Source organism: Prunus mume, linkage group LG7 (assembly GCF_029339155.1).
Source record: "Prunus mume cultivar Tortuosa linkage group LG7, ASM2933915v1, whole genome shotgun sequence".
NCBI classification, from domain to species: Eukaryota; Viridiplantae; Streptophyta; class Magnoliopsida; order Rosales; family Rosaceae; genus Prunus; species Prunus mume.
Window position 1 is genome coordinate 2,577,608 of NC_142704.1, and position 21,097 is coordinate 2,598,704.

The window sequence follows — 21,097 nt, forward strand, 5'->3', positions numbered from 1 at the left end:
CCATAAACTTAAACTGTTGCAACTACGTTATAATTTGCATTGTATAGAAAAATCCTTTCTCAATAGGTTATGTCACTTATGTGCTAATTGAAGTAATAATGAAGTATATTTTTCTTTAAACTCTACGTTGTGAGATGGAGCTACTCCGGAATTTTAAACAGCCAAGCCTTTTCCTTTCTTTAATTACATAGTTCGAATGATGTGTTGATGATTGTAGAATGGAGAGACTATAGATGTGGACACACTAGACCAAAAGAAAAGATAAGGACCATGAGGTTGCTTGCTTGTGCTGTTTGTTGTTAGTAAGGCAACACAAATGCGATTGAACCCAATAACAACTTGACCCTACCATCTCCATACTGAGCTCAAATTAATGTTTGACGGTCTACAAAGGCTGCTGCAGAAACAGCCCCATCCATTTTTGTCCATATGCCTTTTTCACGGACGTTTCCAACATGACAGCCTTTCTTGATAGTCCTTTGTTTATCTCATGATACAAGATATCTATAATGTTAATTGTAGGCACGCCACACGCTAAGCCGTCAACTTGTAATTTTCTCAAGGCGTCTTTCTCTTCCAGAAGATAAGAATTGGCATCTTTACGTGGAATACTAACCCTTCCACAGTCCCACTTGACAATCCCCAGTGTTTTTCTTTTCTTTAAAACCCACAAGTCAAAACTCTATTTAGTCGACATTTGATCGAATTTGAGTAGATAATCTTTAAAAAATATTGTAAATTATTGGTATTTGGTATCAAACAATAAATCCCTTTCCAGACCATCTCCAACCCAATGCATGTATTGGAGCAGGCCAAAATTTAAGATCTATTACAGTTCGGGCAAACTAGCAAAAATGATTCCGTACCAACCCAAATGGTGGTTTTCACTTAATAGCAGACCAAATCTATGTGAAAGGGAGGGAGAAAATCAGACCATCACACGTTAGCATCAACAACATTTTTTTCCCGCAACTAGCAAGGCATCTTCAACTTTATTTAACGCTGAGATGATCTGACCGTTGCGATCGAATAACATAATTCCAAATATTTTTTGAAATGAAAACCTGACGGTTATCTCATGAAGAAAGTTGAGGCTCCACCCCAAAATCAATTGATTATGGGAGAAGTAGCCCAACTCCTTATAAACCTTTGCAAAGTTTTATAACTTTCACTCCCATCCTTAGATTTAGTCTAAATAAACCTAACAGTAAAAGAAGATCCAACGATCAAAGTGTTAACATTAATTAGTCTAAATCATATCCAACATCTCCCCCCCACCCCACCAAAAAAAAAAAAAAAAAAAACTCTATAAATACCTGCAATTCGTTCATATTTATGAAACAAAATTTTGTTTTCCGAATTTGTATAGTTTAAAGTTAAAATGTTCATAAAACTAAATTAAGATAAGATAAACAAAAAGAATTGAGGTTAAAATAATTGTTAACCAAATAATACAACTGGAGACTCAAATTTTGAAATTGCAGGTTGGGAGAAGACCTTATCTATTTTGAATTGTCTTTTCCGTACTCTGTTGGTCGTAAGCGTACTAGGAATTGAAAAATCTAAAAAAGTACTAGCTAAAAAGATTATTAAACAAAAACCGTTTTCATGGTGGAGATATTTTATAGAAGTTTCTGTCATAGAACTGTCAAAAGTCTTCCAAACACGCTTCGAAATGTTAACACGCGTCTCCATTTGCATTTCTCAAACTGTTTTGAAGTATCTGACACCACAAGAATTTCATAAATACACCACCTCCTCAAAGTCTTTGCAAGTCTTTGGCACCAAAAACCAAGAGCAAATAGAAACAAAGCTTATTCAAACGAAATGAGAGGAGAAGGGAAAAACAGGAAGTGCCTAGCATATGTTGCTATCTTCATTGTGTTTCAGGCCATAGTCATCGCAGTGTTTGCACTCACCGTGATGAAAATCAAGGGCCCAAAAGTCAGGTTTAGTAGCGCAGTAGCAGAGAATTTCAGCTCCACCGACTCCAACTCATCATCTCTGAGCTTCACCTTGGTCACCAGATTTGCTGTGAAGAACACCAACTTTGGTCACTTCAAGTATCAGGACAGCAACGTCACAATCTTGTATGCAGGGCAGGCAATCGGGACGGCTGATATCCTCGGGAAGAGCCAAAGCTCGATCGACACGGCGAACCGATGTTACCATAAGCATCAACACAGACAAGCTTACAGGAACCACAAACCTTGCAAGTGACATGAACTCAGGTCTAGTGCCTCTGACCAGTGAGGCCACATTGAAAGGGAAGGTTCAATTGATGAAGGTGATAAAGAAGAATAAGTCTGGCAAAATGAGCTGCACCATGTCAGTTAATTTGGCCAACCGTGCTGTCCAGGATTTGAAGTGCAAGTGATAAAAAATTTCTATGTCTGTATGATATATATTTTTGTTTTTGTTAGTGTTTTTGTGTGTGTTGAACTTACGGGTATTTCACCTATTCTCTGTAGTTTGCATGTGGATTGTTGAGTTATATTGATTGTACATTTTTTTAAAAGATTATATTCATATGGATTTTGTTTTTTGGGTAGTGAAAGGCTTAAGTTGCATGAATCAATGTCCAGAATTATTTGACCAAAAAAATAAAATAAATCAATGTCCAGAATTATATGTTACTTGCTCCCCAAGATAATTGAGTTAATTAATATAGGCCCCAATTTTCTCCATTAGAAAAAGAAAGTTGCTTGCATTATAAGCAAGTTTTTCTGCCTCTTTGGAGTTGTTCTCATAAAGTGATGGCTGTCAATGTTGGCTGCTTGCAACCTTAATTTAATTGGTCCATTAAGAGCATTTTCAACCATTTGTCATGGCAAAAGGTAAGGGGAGAGAAGAATTGTTATTATTCATATGAATAGTGTCTGTCCTAGCAATTTTTTTGTTGGTTTCCACCTATTGCCATGGCAACCCAGGACAATCACTATTCACATGAGATATGAGGAGAGGAATTTGTATAGAGTTTTGGTTGGGAAGTGAAGAATATGGCTAGGTATTTATAACAAAAAGAAAATCTGAAAATTTTGGTATTTTGGGAATTATTTATTTTTTAATTTTTTTGTTATTTAAATTAACTGTTCACGCCACAATGCGTCAACAATAGGTCATCTTGCCCCAGTTGGTGGAGCCCAGCTCTTGCCTTGGCAAGATTTGGACTCTGGAAACGGGATTGAGGGCCTAGGGGGCCTCTTGTTCGGGCTGAGGGGAATGGTGGAAATGCGCTAAAGGAATCAAATATTATATTTTGGCCAAAAACAGAAAAAAAAGGAAAAAGAGTAAAAAGAATCAGCAATCCAAGATTAATAGATTAAAGTAGCATCTTAAACATCTGTTTTGTTAGGCAAGTGGTCTTTGTGTCTTGTTTCATTACTTTATGTGTGAAATGATAAAATATAAGCACACACTACTTTTTCTTCTTCTTCTTCTTATTATTTTACTGTGAATCCTAATATCTTAAGTATAAATAAACTTTTAAATCAATGCAGATTTCAAACTTTAAATGTGAAAGGATTGAATAAAAGTTCTCATATTAGAAAACTGAAGAAAAAAAAGAAAAAGAAAACCTAATTTTTTTTGGCGTTTGCTGGATTTCAATTATTCAATTGGCCAAATATTATTAGACAAGCAAAGCCCCACCTCTCTCCATTTTTGAATAAAAATGCAGAGGAGCTGAATCTGGATTGGACAATCATTCAGGGTCAACTAATTGTCGCCGAACTCATTTGGTTCTAGGTAGATAATCATCCAAGCTTTGTTCATTGTCCACCATGTTTATGTGCTACGTACTATGAATGTAAAACCTCAAGACAACCCCACCCAAAAAGAAAGAAGGAATCTAAACCGGTCTAGTTGAGCTGGTTCAAGTCCAAAAATGTGGGACGATCAATATAATTTAGGGTTAACTACATAAAATTCTTCGATGATATATTCTCCAAAATTTGGGGTATATTTCAAATTGGTACATATTCTCCATTTTTCGTATTCAATCCTTGTTTTCGAACGGAAAAAAAAATAAAAATTCTTGTAAGCATACAGATGTGTGCATATTTGGTTCTCATCAAACCTGTCTGAAAACCGATTCTTCAGGTTCTAACGCAACGATTAATTTTCACCACCAAGTTCGAGTTTATTTGGCCACATAAGTGATTGATTGTAAAGGGAGTGTTCTTTACAAATTTACAAGCCACCAGAGAAAGAAAAGGAAAGAAACGGTTTGGAACTTTGCACAATCTGATTGAATAGTGGTTTAGTTTGTGTCAATGCAACTGAAATTTCTTTCCTGGAAATGCCAAAATGTAACCAAACGCGCATAGTTTGAGGTTCTGACTTGTAGCCTTCTAGAGACTAGAGAGGGTCAAATCATTCCCATAAGGAGCTCACGACAATAATAACCCGTGTGAGATGAAGTGTCTATGCCAATGCCATGACATAGTTTACAAAGGGAAAAGTCTTTAAAACCCTCCGACCTTCCCTCTTATTCTGTAATTCTTTTTTTCTCTTCCTTATCGGTTTCACATTATCAAAGGGTCAACATGCGCGGCAAATCTATAGTAGTATAATAGCGTTTCAAGTCACGTTCTCAAATAATAGTAAGGCTTCTGGAAGTCAATAAATTACAACCCAATTAATTATTTGAGAGTTTTTGATTCCAATTTCCAGGAAGTTTACACCCTCCATTTTATTCCTGCAACTAACTCATTAGCCAAATTGTCTATATATACCACACAGCACCCGCCAACATTCTCATCACTTCATATTTTACAGAGCAAAACAGAGAAAAAGCAGAGCATTTTCTTTTGAAGCTTTCCTTCCTTCCATTAAAAGAAATCAACATGGGTGATGCAGAATCTTTGCATTCCGCTGATGAGCTGAAACGCCAGAAGAAAATCAAATTGGCCATCTATATTACTATTTTCGTTGTGTTTCAGATCATAGTTATCACCACAATGAGTCTCACTGTGATGAAAGTTAAGAACCCCAGGTTTAGGCTGGGCAACATCAACGTCCAAAGCTTTGAATCTGTCCCGGCAACGCCTTCATTCGACACAAAATTCACAACCCAAATCAAGATCAAGAACTCAGCCAACTGGGGTGCCTACAAGTTCAATGCTGCCAATGTCACGTTTCAATACCAAGGCGCAACTGTGGGAGTAATTAATATCGAAAAGGGCAAGGTTGGATGGCTTTCGACCATAAAAAGAAATGCGGAGGTGAGTTTGAATTCAAATGGAATAACTGGTTCAAATCTTGGCAGCGAATTGAGCAGCGGGGTCTTGACGCTCAACAGCGTAGGAAGATTGAATGGAAAAGTTGCAATTATGTTCATAATGAAGAAGAAGAAGGCTACCAACATGAACTGCACCATAGCTTTTGATGTGGCGGCCAAGACGCTCAGATCTTTAGAATGCAAGTGAGCGAAGTAGCTAAGCATCCAGGCTGTATCTTTCGCATTTGGATTGCGACTAGTTAGTTTTTGATTTGTGGCTTTTCATATTCTTTTCATTCGTTGTATTTGTGTGGCGATTGGATTTGTTGTAGAGTTATAATGGTATTTGTTTTCGTTATCAATTAATAATTTGCTTGATTTGATAGAATTTTGGATGCCATTTTCGTCAACAAACGCATTGAATTTGGATGTTCTACACTTGTAATCTACACGCATAATCTGAAAAATCAAAATTATAAGATTCTTCATGAAACTTCACTCAAATTACTGGGAATAAAAGTGAAATTTAGTATAATTTTTACGGGAAAACTCAGTAGCCATTTTTACAAGAATATGCAGAGCTCAACATGTCTGGAAGCACATGATAACGTTCTTTTGCTGATATTATTACGAGTATTCTATACTGGGTCATTCATAGCATTATTATACCTCCCTGGAATTATTGTTTAGGCAGTTCATAACATCCATACATAATGTTTTGATCTAAGATTTCAATTCTTCCATGTTTCAGCAGTAGTTAGTATATTGTTCCATAAAGCTAATGTCACATCCTGGGATTGGCTCCGCCGTAGCATGATATGGTCCGCTTTGGGCCTCTCTGCCCTCACGGTTTTGTTTCTGGGAACTCACGAGCAACTTCCCAAAGTGGGTCACCCATCATGAGATTGCTCTAGCCCCAACTTGCTTAACTTCAGAGTTCCTATGATTCCGAAGTTAGTGAGCTCCCAAAGGGCCTCATGCTATATGGAGGCGGGCATGTACATGTAAGGCACATCACCTCTTTCCGTTGGTCGATGTGGTATATTACATAAGGTCCAAAATATGGAAGAAATAGGTGTTTCCATGACTCGACTACCTAGTCAATTCTGTTCCCTTAATCTCTGTTTCATGGCCACATATCTTTCCGGCTAAGGAATGGAACTTTTTCTCTTGTTACCTAAATTCAATTTTCATTTCATCTGGGGAAAAGCCATAATTTTTTTTTAACAACGTCTTTGTCATTTGATCCAATAGCGTTCCGTTAGATAGGAACAACTTTGATAAATATTGACAACTCTAAGATGGAGTAGTAGAAACGAAAAATCCATTAGATAATGAACTATTGGTTCTAAGCCATCTCTGGTGATGAATCAACAATTTGAAGTATCTTTCTTGTGTATTCTTGATAAACAATCATTTATATATAGTTGTAGGAAGATTTGTTTTTGAGGTAAGAAGCCCATTTGACAACTCTTCATCTGCAAAGAATTCTCAATGTGAAAACACAGAGATAAAAGACTGATATTTGAATAGGAAAAAGAGTGGATCTGCATAGTCCCCAATATGCAGCACCTCGACGTGACATGAGCTTGAAAGGGTTCAAGAATCAGTTTTCTTTTTATAAGGGCAAAATTAATTTATTTTGGCTTTTTGACCCTATATTGTAGGGTGGATCTAGACTACGAGTGTAATATGAGCATCCATCAACGAAAGGATCACCCTAAGCCCATAGTATGGAACCCTAAAAAGAGACTGGCCCAACTTAAATGGGATATGATAACTTCTTTATGGTCTAACATTCTTGCCAATCCATATGATGTCCTTTTCAGGAGCTAGAGGAAATGCAGACAAAGACTCCATTTTTTCCTCTTTTTGGATGGTAAATATTTCTCAAAATATAGAGTGTGAATAACCTTGAGGTCATGAGTTCAAATCCCATCTCCGTAACCCTAATTGAAATCCATACATTTGTCTCATACACTATGGGGATGGTGAGAAAAGATATATTTTACATCCCAGAGGGGCTATAATTGGGGAATAAATCAATCAATCAAATTCTGGGAGGTGTCATGAAGTGCTTCTTTAGGAGTTAAACTTCCATTTGTCCATACTTTGAGAAAAAGTATTTTCATTTCCATTCACATAAGAATGAATGCTATGATTCGCATTTGGAACATGCATGAATTCAACATCTATAGGATAACTTTCAACTCATTAGCACATAAACCAATTGTATACCACCATTGATAAACACCAAAATAAGCAATATTTACCGGGCTAAACACCAGAATAAGCAATATTTACCGGGCTAAGTTTCTGGATATTCCTCAATATCTCAGCTATTCACGGAACATGGGAAACAGATAAATAAGCACCTGCTTTTGAATAAAAAATGCATGGATCCCACCTTAAAATCCATAATCACATCGCCTCAAAATCATGAATCAGATCAACTAGGGAGGGGTAGTTGATCTGATTCTCATTCCATTTTTCCCTTACTACCTTCCAAAAATACCCTTACTACTTTAATATAATTACAAAACACCCCAAACCCTAGAAAAATAAAAACTCATGCCGCTTTAATATTTTCAAGATTATGCTTATGTTATTATTATTATTTGATTGTGTTCAAATATTATTTGAAATTGGTTAGTTTAGCACCACAATTTGGAGGAACATGGACACAAAACACAAACTATAATTGACACTTGTTATGTTCTTCCATTCCATAAAATGAAGAAACCAAACTTTGAAGCCTTTTTTGTTTAAAAAAGAAAATTCAATGGCTGTTTATTAATCACTGTTGGATAAAATAAAATTTTCCGTTTTCACCTTGGTTACTAGCCTCTACTTGTCTTGTTATGCTTCTAATCACTGTGCCATATTATTTTATTATATTCCTTATGTTTTTATATACTAGTTTTTTCATCACTCCTTATATAGTATCTTATATTATTCAATTTACTTTTTTACAAGTTATTTAGGTGAAAAATATATACTTTTACGTGGAGGGCATTTTAGTAATGAAATTAGTTTAGGTTCTGATTCATGAGACCTAGTAAACAATAACAATGAGAATCAACTTCATTTCCATGTTGATTCCATATGGTTAGTAAATAGCTTAATGAGAATGATTTTTCCCATACCGATTCATTACTTCCCCAATTTTTAAATTCTCCGATTCCTTACTTACTCCATTCTTAGTAAGTAAACGCCTTGTAGTGTTTGGGACAATCGGATTGAAAAGTTGTTTTAGTTTGTGTCAATGGCATTTAAGTTTCTTTCCTGGAAATGCCAAAGTATAACCAGACGCGCATAGTTAGAGGTTTTGACTTATAGTCTTCTAGAAAGGGTCAATAACTTTGAGGAACTTGGACTTTGTAATGAGACACATACAGATCTTTGTTTGTGTGGAAGGTTTAGTCTTTAAAGCCCTCGGAGCTTTCTTTTATTCTATACTTTGATTATCTTCGAAGGGTCAATATGCGCATGCAGCAGAATATATAATAGTATAATAGGGTTTCAAGTCACGTTTTCAAACATCTAGAACGGCTGTAGAAGTCAATAAACTACAACCCAGTTATTCGCGTGTTTTGATTCCAATTTCCAGCAAGTTTATACTCTCGATATTATTCCTCCTCATTGACCAAGTTGTCTATATATACCACACAGCACCCACCAACATTCTCACAAATCAATACACTTTCTTATCACTTCATATTTTACAGAGCATTTTCTTTTGAAGCTTTCCACTAAAAGAAATCAACATGGGTGATGCAGAATCTTTGCATTCCGCTGATGAGCTGAAACGCCAGAAGAAAATCAAAATGGCCATCTATATTACTATTTTCGTTGTGTTTCAGATCATAGTTATCACCACAATGAGTCTTACTGTCATGAAAGTCAAGACCCCCAGGTTCAGGCTAGGCAACATCAACGTCCAGAGCTTCGAATCTGTCCCGGCAACGCCTTCATTCGACACGAAATTTACAACCCAAATCAAGATCAAGAACTCAGCCAACTGGGGTTCCTACAAGTTCAATGCTGCCAATGTCACATTTCAATACCAAGGAGCGACTGTGGGAGTAATTAATATCTCAAAGGGCAAGGCTGGATGGCTTTCGACCATAAAAAGAAATGTGGAGGTGACTTTGAGTTCAAGTGGATTAACTGGTTCAAATCTGGGTAGCGAATTGAGCAGCGGGGTGTTGACGCTGAACAGCGTAGGCAGATTGAATGGAAAAGTTGCAATTATGTTCATAATGAAGAAGAAGAAGGCTACCAACATGAACTGCACCATAGCTTTTGATGTGGCTGCCAAGACCCTCAAATCTTTACAATGCAAATGAGCGGAGTAGCTAAGCATCCAGGCGTCATCTTCAGCATATGGATTGCGACTAGCTAATTCTTGATTTGTGACTTTTCTCATTCTTTTATTCTTTGTATCTGTGTGGCGATTGGATTTGTTATAGAGTTAGAATGATATATTTGTTTTCGTTACCACTCCCCTGTAGTTATTTATTTCATGATGGTCTATTCTTTTTTTTTCTCCGGACATGATGGTGGATTCTTTGATATTTACTTATTTATAGTCTGCTTCTTTGGAGTGCCCGATTATTCTCTAATGGTGGGTGCAAGAAAATCCTCAAGTTATACGTATTTCTAAATGATGATTGTGCGCCTGATTGATGGGATATGTTCTTGACATGGAGACTGGATCATTGTAAACATGACAATTGCCCAAATGCTGCAGCTAGGCTACGATGCAAAACAAATAAATGCTCTAGGGGGCCTCACTTGACTATATATTGCAAGAGGAATGCTAGCAACCTTCTCTCTAACGTTCTCTTTTGGACCTTCTCCATTCTCCTCATGACAAGTGTCATTTTTCTTCCACTTAAAACAATGTCATTAATGCATCACACAAATTAGTTTTTGTTTTCCAAGTGTAACCTTTTAAAATGTATTGGCTTTTATATTTCCTTCAATTTATTCAAATTTTGTTACAACTTCTTTAGCACATTATTAAAAATTAAATAATAATAAATAAATAAAGAAAAACGTCATTTTTTTTCCTTTAAAAATAAAGTTTGTTTCAAGATGTTGTTATCATTTTTATTTTGTTTTTAACAAAACACACGTTCTCTTTGGGAAAAAAAAACTTTAGTTTTTATTTTCTTATTTAATTTTTTTAACAAGGTGGTAAGAAAGTTGTAAAAAAAAATTAGTTTGCTATTTAAAAAGAATTAATATATAAGGGTAAACTTGGAAAACAAAAACTAGTTTGTATGATGTATTAATGACATTGTTTTAAGTGTAAGGAAATTGACATTTGTCATGAGAAGAGAGAAAAGGTTCAAAAGAAAAGGTTAGAGAGAAGGTTGCTAGCACTCCCCATATTGCAAAGAAATCTCCGTTTTGATACCCAATTGATCATCAGCCATGATGGAGCCCGACAAGTTCTCCATATTAGTACCTAAGAAAATGCACAACATGAAATGTTATGCATATATTGCTGCGTTTGCTGTGTTCCAAACCTTAGTCATACTGGCTTTTGGATTATTCGCGTTGCCAACTGAAACTCCTACGGTCAGGGTGAGATCTGTGGCAATCCGAAGCCTAGACTACTGTGCTTCAGATGAACCCTTCTTCAACATTACCCTGATTGCTGAAGTTGTAGTGAGGAACAAGAATTTTGGGCATTTTAGGTTTGATCCCAGCACAGCTAATGTCACATATGGGGGGTGTCACAGTGGGCAATGAAGACATAACCAAAGCAAGAGCCAGTGCTAGGAAGACAAGGATAATGAATGTGACCATTGAAGTGAGATCAGCTGGGGTACTATTAGATGGTGCCAGGGTTAGCAATGAGCTTAAGTTAAAATAACAACAATGGCCTTGTAACTAAAAACCAAAGTAATATTATAGTTCTACAACAAATAAAGTTTCCCACAAAGAAGAAAAATATATACCAAAGAATAATGAAATAACAAAATGATCCAATTAGTCTTGATGACCCCCAAAGCCACATATTAAACTAAACATGTGGCTCATAGCTAAATTTCCAAATTTGCAGTCCTTATAAAGTGCCTGAATTGCGACCCTCCGGCACTCACTGCTCACTTCCATTGTAAAGTTTGGACAACCTTTGTGAACAAATCAAATGTTATGGTGCAGTCCATTGTGGAAGACTTCCTCTTCTTCATGATAAACATCAATTCCGCCTCTACGGTCAATTCAGCTTGGCTGCTTAGCATCAAGACCCCATTCCTCAACTCACTGCCAGAATTGGAACTGTTCGGCAATGCGTTTGAACTCAAACTAACTGTGACATCAATCTTTTTGGTGGAACGCATTCCAGCCTTGCTATAGGATTCAGGAATAACAACTTGCCCCACAGTCAGGACTTGGTACGTCGCAGTGCCTGCATTGACTCTTCTGGCGCTTTAGCTCATCAGTGGATTGCAAAGACTCTCCATCACTTTTTGGATCCATTTGCCGGTGCCAACGGGTTTTGTCAGCCAGCATTCTTTGATTTCCTGGAAAGCTTTGAACTAGAAAATGTTCTTTTGATGTTTGGGTGTCTATACTCTAGAGTGTAAAACGAATTGAGCAAGTATGATATACCTATATTTAGTTGTTTGTGGAATGTGTTGAGAGTGCCTGTCTCACATTGAAAAGTTAAAAAGAACTTGGTTTGGTTTACAAGGAGTCGGGCTACTCCCCCCATTGCAAATTGGTTTTGGAGTGGAACCTCAACTTCCTTCAAAATGTTGACTTCTACAGCGGGTTAATATAGTGTTTGCACAATCTGATTGAAGAGATGTTTAGTTTGTGTCAATGGCAATGAAGTTTCATTCCTGAAAATGCCAAAATGTAACCATACGCGCATCGTTAAGAGGCTTTGACTTATAGTCTTCTAGAGAGGGTCGATTAAATCCCATGAGGCGCTTATAACAATAATAAATAATATATTCGAGCTTCTTTCTTGCAAGACGAAGTTATTATGCCCATGCCATTGCTTACAAAGAAAAGGATAAACTAATTCAAACCAAATAATATATATATATTATGTCCGAATGCTAGCTTGGACTTCATCAATTTCACGTTTTGAAAGGTCAGCAAACTTATAATACATAACAAGTATAGTAGAATAATAGTAATGGTTCTAGAAGTCAATAAACTACATCCCAATTAATTATTTGCGCGTTTTGATTCCAATTTCCAGCAAGTTTACACCGTCAATATTATTCCTGCAATTAACTCATTGACCAAATTGTCTATAAATACCACACAGCTCTCACCAATATTCTCACAATCAATACACTTACTCATCAGTTCATATTTTATAGACCGAAGCTGAGAAAAAGCAGAGCATTTTCTTTTGAAGCTTTACTTCCTTCCACTAAAAGAAATCAACATGGCTTGGAAAACAAATGATGCAGAATCTTTGCAATCCTCTGATGAGCTGAAACGCCAGAAGAAAATCAAAATGGCCATATATATTACTATTTTCGTTGTGTTTCAGATCATAGTTATCACCACGATGAGTCTCACTGTGATGAAAGTCAAGACCCCCAAGTTCAGGCTAGGCAGCAACATCGACGTCCAAAGCTTTGAATCTGTCCCAGCAACGCCTTCATTCGACATAAAATTCACAACCCAAATCAGGATCAAGAACTCAGCCAACTGGGGTTCCTACAAGTTCAATGCTGCCAATGTCACGTTTCAATACCAAGGTGCGACTGTGGGAATAATTGATATCGCAAAGGGCAAGGTTGGATGGCTTTCGACCATAAAAAGAAATGTGGAGGTGAGTTTGAGTTCAAGTGCAATAACTGGTTCAAATCTTGGAAGTGAATTGAGCAGCGGGGTGTTGACGCTCAACAGCGTAGGAAGATTGAATGGAAAAGTTGCAATTATGTTCATAATGAAGAAGAAGAAGGCTACCAACATGAACTGCACCATAGCTTTTGATGTGGCAGCCAAGACTCTCAGATCTTTACAATGCAAATGAGCGGAGTAGCTAAGCATCCAGGATGCATCTACAGCATTTGGATTGCGACTAGCTAGTTCTTGATTTGTGACTCTTCTTATTCTTTTTATTCTTTGTATCTGTGTAGCGATTGGATTTGTTATAGAGTTATAATGGTATTTGTTTTCTTTACCACTCCCCTGTTCTTGTTTTGTTCTTATTTTTTAATTGAATATACAATGGTAATATTCCTTCTGTAAGTGGATTCCGTTATTATCTATTATTTTTGTTGAGAAAAGATAGTATTTCATTAAACCGAAAGGAACATTACATGGTAAGAACTAGCATGTTAATGGCGGTCTCGTTAAAACCTTCCTAGGAAAACAAAATCCCGAGGTAGGAAAGAGTACCGCTCATGCTATTGATGAAACAGAAGAGTCAAACAACTTATACGAAACAAACAAACCTAAACCCCAACCACAAAACCCTTAAAACAACATCCCATCACTACGTAGATACTGTCAAAGAGTCCTCCTATGATCTAGAAAAAGTATCATAGTTCTAATAAGAGTCAAAAACGTACTTTGGGTATCAGAATAAATCCAGCCAATCACCCAACTGCAAAACCATTGGAACACATCCTATCACTACTCAGATACTGTCAAAGAAAGCCTCATATGATCTAAAAAAAGCATCATAGTTCTTCGTACAGAGTTAAGAACGTTGAGCATCATAACAAATCTAGCCAAACACCAACTGCCATCTCCAATTTTCTTGATTTAGAACCCCAGCTGACAAGCAAGGGAGACCAAGATTGGCCTCTTAGCCTGAAGAAAATTTCAAAGAAAGATCTTCATAGTAGGAACATTCCTCGGTTGCCAAGCCCACGAACGTTCCATGGGAGAATTATTAGGGAGATCTTGGAGACCCCTCGAGGCTGGTCTTCTCGGCCTTGTCAATAGAATCCTCAATACAAAAACTATGCTTATGAGAAAAGCCCGTGCCACTAACAATTAGATGCCCAACACCAGTTTTCGCACGCTTTTGATTCCTGCTTGGTGCCACATACTTGTCATCCCCTTGAGGAGAAGAGGCGGTGGCCATCTCCATAGCGTTAAGATGAAGACCCCTCACCAGCGACTGGCTCCTTAGGAACCTAGAAAGGAAGCCAATGTAGCCACCCCAAGAAGAACAAAATAGTCAAAAAAAGGTCATACCCAATTCACCAAGAAGAACCACAAGAGACAATCAAAGAAGACTGAGAAAGATGGCACAAGGAATGAGTAAAGAAAACAGGAAAAACCCTAACCCTAGCCGTCAAGGCTCTCCTCGTGTGAACAAGAGAGCGACCCGTTATTATGTATTATTTGCTAATGACTTTTATTTATTTTTAATTAACCCTATTTTTATGTAGTTAATCCTATTTTTTATGTAGTTAACTCTATTTTTTAATTAATAAAACTGACAGGGTTAGACATTGGACTTGATTTGTTAACTAATGCAAATACAGTGACCAAATTGGGAAAATTGAATCACGGTGACCAAATTTGATTTTGAGCCAAACCCTAGTGACCAAAAATATAATTAACCATATTTAAAATAATAAGGTGAATTTTGTTTATGGAGCAAAGAAAAAGGTTTTGCTGCTTGTTAAACGTAGTGTTCCTTTTTAAAGAGGGGCATGTGCCACGTTAAAACTAAAGAATAGATAATATCAAAACCAAGCCTTTCAAAAACAATTGAACTTTATGAAAGTGGAAACGATGACGTCGCAGATACGCCTCCTTCCTCGCGTGGTCTTCTTCTTGTTGTGCAAAACATTTCAAGACATTGTCGCTGATGGACTACGCAACTATCACACACAAGCCACGCAAAGATAAAGCACACACGAAACCACAAAGTACACACACACACACACACACACACACACACTCACACACACAAAGAACACAAGAACATATAAAGGTTCAGCATTGTGCCTATGTCCTCTTGGTGATCCCCGAGAAATTCACTAATATGAAATAACCCCTTTGGTTACAATGAAGAACCCTTCTTGATCTCTAACAAACCCTACCTCTCTTTTCTATCATCCTTGGCTCAAACCCAATTTGATGTCTTAACTTTCTCATGTTACAATAACCTAGTGCTAAAGTACCTATTTACATGTCATAGGGCTTTAGTACAATTATACAAGGAATAGGAAACTTAAAGGACTCCAAAACTTGGAGAAAATATGCCCAGATTTGCCAGGTATACTCGCTGGATTTGCCTCTCCTTCTTGAGCACCACTCGTGTCGCTTGAGCTCGTGTGTCTACTTGAGTCTGAGTTCTGCCATCAAGTAGGTGCTCAAGCTCTTAGGTTTGGGTGAGATGTACTACTCTGCCGCTCAAGCACCTATAGTTTCTACTTGAGCGGCAGAGCCCAGTCAAAACTATTGTAGCTCTTTTGACTGTCTGTTTTCTTCACTCATTCTGCATCTTTAAATGAAACAACATCAACAATCTCCACCTTGGCGAGCCTTAAACACCTTGTGAAAATTATTGACCCCTAGAACTTCTTTAAACCTCTTGGAAACTGTTCTTGTAATTCCCAAGAGCTCCATCTCAATCTTTAGCATGTAACAAGATTGAGCAAGCTCAAATAATGTCTGAACTTCTCAACTATGACTGGATCAGTCAAGCAATCAGAAGCTTTCTCATCCGTATGAACCATCTCTATTTCAATGTCCCCATCGTTCACCTAATCCCTTATCGGGTGGTACCGTACATCAATATGCTTATACCTTTTGTGAAACACTTGATTCTTGACTAAGCATATAGCAGTTTGACTATTACTTTGTATCACCACCAAGTCTTGGGCTATCCCGAACTCTTTAGCTAATCTTGTTAGCCATTAATGCTTCCTCCATATACTCAGCTTCAGTAGTAGACAAAGCAGTAACTGATTGTAGCACCACTCTCCAACTAATCAGTCCTCCACCACAAGTGAAAACATACCCCGCGGTGGATCTCCTCTTGTATATGTCTCATGCATAATCTGAATCCAAAAAACCCAACATACATGTCTTTCTTTGTTGTCTTTCAAAAAAAATCCCAAGCTTCTTGGTGCCCTTCAAATATCGAAATATCCACTTCACCGCATTCCATGTTTTTCGCCCAGATTTGCCATGTATCTTGAAGCTACACTCACAGCTTGAGCTAAGTCAGGGCATGTGCAAACCAAGGATTAAAATATCGGCCGTGCAGATAATATCGGGCCTCAAATTTACGGATATTTCGGGGGATATCGTTATCGTTTTAGGTATCGGGACAAAATCAACAAAAATGAAAGATATAGGCATTGGAACACATAATTTTGGTGTAAAAGTTTCATAGATGTTATGTACATTATCAATGAAAGTATTGAACAAATAAAATTTAAAATTTACTAATAATAAGATATACATATGATGAAATATAAGTGGCATGTAATGCGCGTTAATGAAAAGTTTGAAAATAAAATGTTAATTAGAATGAATAAACCATGCATAAATCCATAGTTTGTTTAAAGATTGGATTACAATTTAGATAAGTGTCCATCTACATAAATGAAGAGCTCCTATAAGGTTTAAACAATGAGAAACAACCATCTAGATTCATACAATAGTCATACCAAGTCATGTAACCTGAGCAGTTTGTAAGCCATGTTTGAACGTAGTGCACATAGGTGTCTCTTGAGCTCCTTATTGTCCTCCGATATATGAGATAGTTAGGATTAACCAACTAGTAGGTCCATAATCTTTTTTATCATCTTGAGCTCCATAACTAGTTTCACTATAATTAGACATGACATAACCATAGCCATCATAAAATTCATTTGAGTTAGTACTAAGTCTAGTTCCTATGCTCATAGATCCAAAACTGATCGCCATGTCCTCTTTAGATGGATTGGAGGTATGTGGATAGTGGACTGTGCATAGATTCTTCATATTAATAAATTATAGGGCTCTAGGCAAGGATTAGCTATTTTTGGGTTTCAATTTGCTTCAATTGCCTTCAAAACTTTTTTTTTTTTTTTGGGTTTTGTTATGGGTATCGGGAAATATCGGGGATATCGGCAAAATATCGGGGATACTGCACTTATCGGGGATATATCGTCGATACAGTGGAAGATATGGCCTTACCCCCCAATATCGGTGTCGACAGTTGAAAATACCGATATATTGGCAGATATAACTGTGTATCGGCAGATATTTCAATCCTTGGTGCAAACCATTGTATATATGAGAAACCCTACCGCGCTTGCATACTGAACCTTACTCATTTCAACATTCTCTTTGTCACTTGAAGGACTTTCTTAGGCACTTAGTCTAAAGTGCTCCGCCAAAGGAGTAAACATGGGCTTTCAATCCAACGTGTTGAATCTTTCAAGTACCTTATAAATCCTATGATAGAAATCTTTAAAATCCATAATCCTCTGTTTGGATGAAGGAATTGAAAATTATATAGAATTCTAAAAAGACAAAATTTAGATTTCCATCATTTCAATTTCTGGCAATTGAAGATTTCAATATTTGGATTTATGTATGTCAAATTTTGTAAATGGCATTATGGAAATTGTGAAATGATGCCTATTTTGGTGGAAATTAAGCTCAGGAATTTGATGCCTTAATTTCCACTATTTTTTCCTAGCGTCATTTAATAAATTCCGTGCTTAAGTTGTCAAACAAGGGAATTGTCAATTTCTCCTTTTAAATTCCCAATTTTCAGTTAAATTATGAGTTATTTTCCCTCATCCAAATGGATGGTAAGTAAAAAGATCTTAATTATAGTAATCCATTAAAAAAATCCTATCTTGATATAAATCCATACGTTATGGGTTTATAGGTTATGGATGCCCACAATAATAGCCAATATTAACCTATCATAATACCCATCATTATATACTTGTAACCTACCAATTATGGTTGGTAAATGATTTAGGTCTCTCTACCCCTATAAATAGTGAATCCAAATATGAATGGAATACAAGTTGATTTGAGCAAATTATACTACCTCTTTCTTCCTCTTATCTCTCCTTACAAATTCCCTAGTTTCATAACACGTTATCAGCACAAAAGCTCTTGGTAATGTTCTTCTCTATAACTTACATTCATCCATATATATTTTTTTTTTCTTTTATCTACAAATCTCGATGACGGCTGATTTTTTTAAAGTAGAAAACAATCATGGATGCTCTCGTTTTGGGAGAAATGACGAAGATATTTGTCTTGCAGATAGTGCAACTACGCACACAATTCTTCGAGATAAAAAATATTTTGATAATTTACATTTATCAAAAGCAAAGGTAACTACCATACTAAGTTTTGCAAACCTAATTGACGGCTTTGGAAGAGCTCAAATTTTGTTACCTAATGGGACTCAATTCTCCATTGATAATGCTTTGTACTCTTTGAGATCGAGAAGAAATTTACTTAGCTTTAAAGACATTCGAATGAACGGATACCATATTGAAACTTGAAAGGATCACAATGTGGAGTATCTTTGCATTACCACCAATATCAACAGCCAGAGGCGTATATTGGAAACACTTCCTGTTTTCTCTTATGGGTTGTATTATACAACCATCAGAGCAGTTGAAGTCCATGCTATCATGAACCAGAAGTTCATTGACCTAACGAGTTTCATGCTTTGGCATGATCGTCTTGGGCATCCTGGATCCACAATGATGTGAAGATTATTTCAAATTCAAATGGACATCCTTTAAAGCCTTACCATAGTACTTTGTCCATTGACCATCTTGCAAAGCTTGCTCCCAATGGAAATTGATCATCAGACCATCTCCGTCAAAACTTGGCATTGAATGTCCATCTTTCTTACAGAGAATTCAAGGGGATATTTGTGGGCCAATTCACTCATCTTGTGGACCATTTTCGTTATTATATGGTTTTAATCGATGCATCTACAAGATGGTCACACGTTTGCCTATTGTCAACTCGCAATGTTGCTTTTGCTAGGATCCTTGCTCAGATAATTAAATTACGAGCACAATTCCCTGATTATCCAATAAAGTCAATTCGACTTGTTAACACTGGTGAGTTTACCTCCCAAACTTTTGATGCTTATTGCATGTAACTTGGGATTGATGTTGAGCACCCAGTTCCCCACGTCCATACTCAAAATGGATTAGCATAAGCTTTCATTAAGCGTCTCCAGTTCATTGCTCGCACTTTGCTATTGAAGACAAAGTTGCCAACTTCTGCTTGGGGACATGCAATTTTACATGCAGCAACTTTAGTCGCTTGAGGCCCGTTGCCCAACACCAATTCTCCCCTTTACAACTTGCCTTTGGGAGACAACCCAATATATCACATTTAAAAGTTTTTGTTTGTGCAGTTTATGTGCCAATTGCACCCCCACAACGCACTAAAATGGGTCCTCAACATCGATTGGGAATATACATTGGTTTTGATTCACCAACTATCATTCGCTATCTTGAACCTATGACATGAGATACTTTTACAGCACGCTTTGCAGACTGTCACTATGATGAGACATTCTTCCCGCCGTTAGGGAGAGAAAAGACTGTTCCTGAAGAATGGTGTGAATTAGGTTGGAACATATCCATTATGTCTCATCTTGACCCTCGTACAACTCAAAGTGAAAATGAAGTACGAAAGATTGTCCACTTTCAGCAAATTGCTAATCAAATGCCAGATGCATACACTGATACAGGAAAAGTGACAAAATCACATATACCTGCAGCAAATACACCAGAAAGGATGATATCCCAATTGGATTAACCAATGTTGCAGTAAATGAATCATCTACTGCACGCTTGAAGCGAGGTAAACCCATTGGTTCAAAGGACTCAGCTCCTAGAAAGCGAAAATCGAAAGCATATTCCAACCCTAATGAAAACGCTCATGAAGATATTATTGGGAAAGAGATTGACCTTGAACCTACAATTCATCCAGAGAGTGAAAGTGTCATTGAAAATACACAAGACAATGAAGAGGAAAAGATACCTAATACAGAAATTTATGTAAATTTCGCATGTAATGATGAACTGTGGGATTGTAGTGAAATGGTTATCAATGATATTTTTTCTTTCACATTAGCTGCTGAAATTATAAAAAGTCATGAAGATATTGAACCACGATATGTTGATGAATGCAAAGAGAGGCCTGATTGGCCAAAGTGGAAAGACGCAATCCAAATTGAGTTAAATTCCTTGGAAAAACGTGGTGTATTTAGACCTGTGGTTCAAACACCGCAAGGTGTAAAACCTGTGGGATATAAATGGGTGTTCACAAGAAAGCATAATGAGAAAAATGAGATTGCAAGGTATAAGGCACGACTCGTTGCGCAAGGCTTTTCTCAAAGGCATGGGATTGATTATGAAGAAACATATTCTCCTGTTATGGATGCAATTACGTTCCGTTATTTAATAAGTCTAGCAGTTTCTGAAAAATTTGACATGCGTGGACGTTGTTACTGCATACTTATATGGGGAGTTAGATGCCAATATTTATATGAAAGTCCTAGAAGGACTCAAGTTGGCAGAATCAAACACTAAATCACAGAACATGTACTTCATTAAGCTGAGACGTTCACTATATGGGTTGAAACAATCTGGACAAATGTGGTATAACCGTCTTAATGAATATTTGATTAAGGAAGGCTACATCAATGATCCAATATGCCCTTGTGTTTTTATAAAGAAATCAAATTTTGGATTTGCAATTAAAACTGTTGAATATTTAAAGTGTGAATTTGAGATGAAAAACCTTGGAAAAACTAAATATTGTTTGGGCTTGTAGATCGAGTATCATCCCAATGGTATTCTTGTCCATCAATCAGCTTACATTGAAAAATTTTTGAAGCGATTTTATATGGATAATTCCCACTCGTTGAGCACT

The 21,097-nt window shown here is 36.8% G+C and overlaps 4 protein-coding genes and 1 pseudogene across 4 annotated transcripts; all 5 read left to right on the top strand.

Annotated features, from left to right (window-relative positions):
• Nucleotides 1–1,484: 1,484 nt before the first annotated feature.
• On the top strand, nucleotides 1,485–2,587 carry LOC103337712 (late embryogenesis abundant protein At1g64065-like). Its single transcript, XM_008240884.3, is given in 2 exon segments — nucleotides 1,485–2,123; nucleotides 2,125–2,587. Coding segments are annotated over 2 exon segments (549 nt in total). The 5' UTR covers nucleotides 1,485–1,827; the 3' UTR covers nucleotides 2,378–2,587.
• A 2,158-nt stretch (nucleotides 2,588–4,745) lies between these two features.
• LOC148915212 (uncharacterized) lies at nucleotides 4,746–5,609 on the top strand. Its single transcript, XM_089055635.1, has one exon. It carries the CDS (start codon nucleotides 4,848–4,850, stop codon nucleotides 5,427–5,429), a length of 582 nt encoding a protein of 193 aa, XP_088911761.1. The 5' UTR covers nucleotides 4,746–4,847; the 3' UTR covers nucleotides 5,430–5,609.
• A 3,292-nt stretch (nucleotides 5,610–8,901) lies between these two features.
• LOC103337633 (uncharacterized) lies at nucleotides 8,902–9,724 on the top strand. Its single transcript, XM_008240801.3, has one exon. It carries the CDS (start codon nucleotides 8,989–8,991, stop codon nucleotides 9,568–9,570), a length of 582 nt encoding a protein of 193 aa, XP_008239023.2. The 5' UTR covers nucleotides 8,902–8,988; the 3' UTR covers nucleotides 9,571–9,724.
• Nucleotides 9,725–10,666: 942 nt separating this feature from the next.
• On the top strand, nucleotides 10,667–11,593 carry LOC148915213 (late embryogenesis abundant protein At1g64065-like; annotated as a pseudogene).
• A 938-nt stretch (nucleotides 11,594–12,531) lies between these two features.
• Nucleotides 12,532–13,391, top strand: LOC103337711 (uncharacterized). Its single transcript, XM_008240883.2, has one exon. The coding sequence runs from the start codon at nucleotides 12,642–12,644 to the stop codon at nucleotides 13,236–13,238; it is 597 nt and encodes a 198-aa protein (XP_008239105.2). The 5' UTR covers nucleotides 12,532–12,641; the 3' UTR covers nucleotides 13,239–13,391.
• The last annotated feature ends 7,706 nt before the right edge of the window (nucleotides 13,392–21,097 follow it).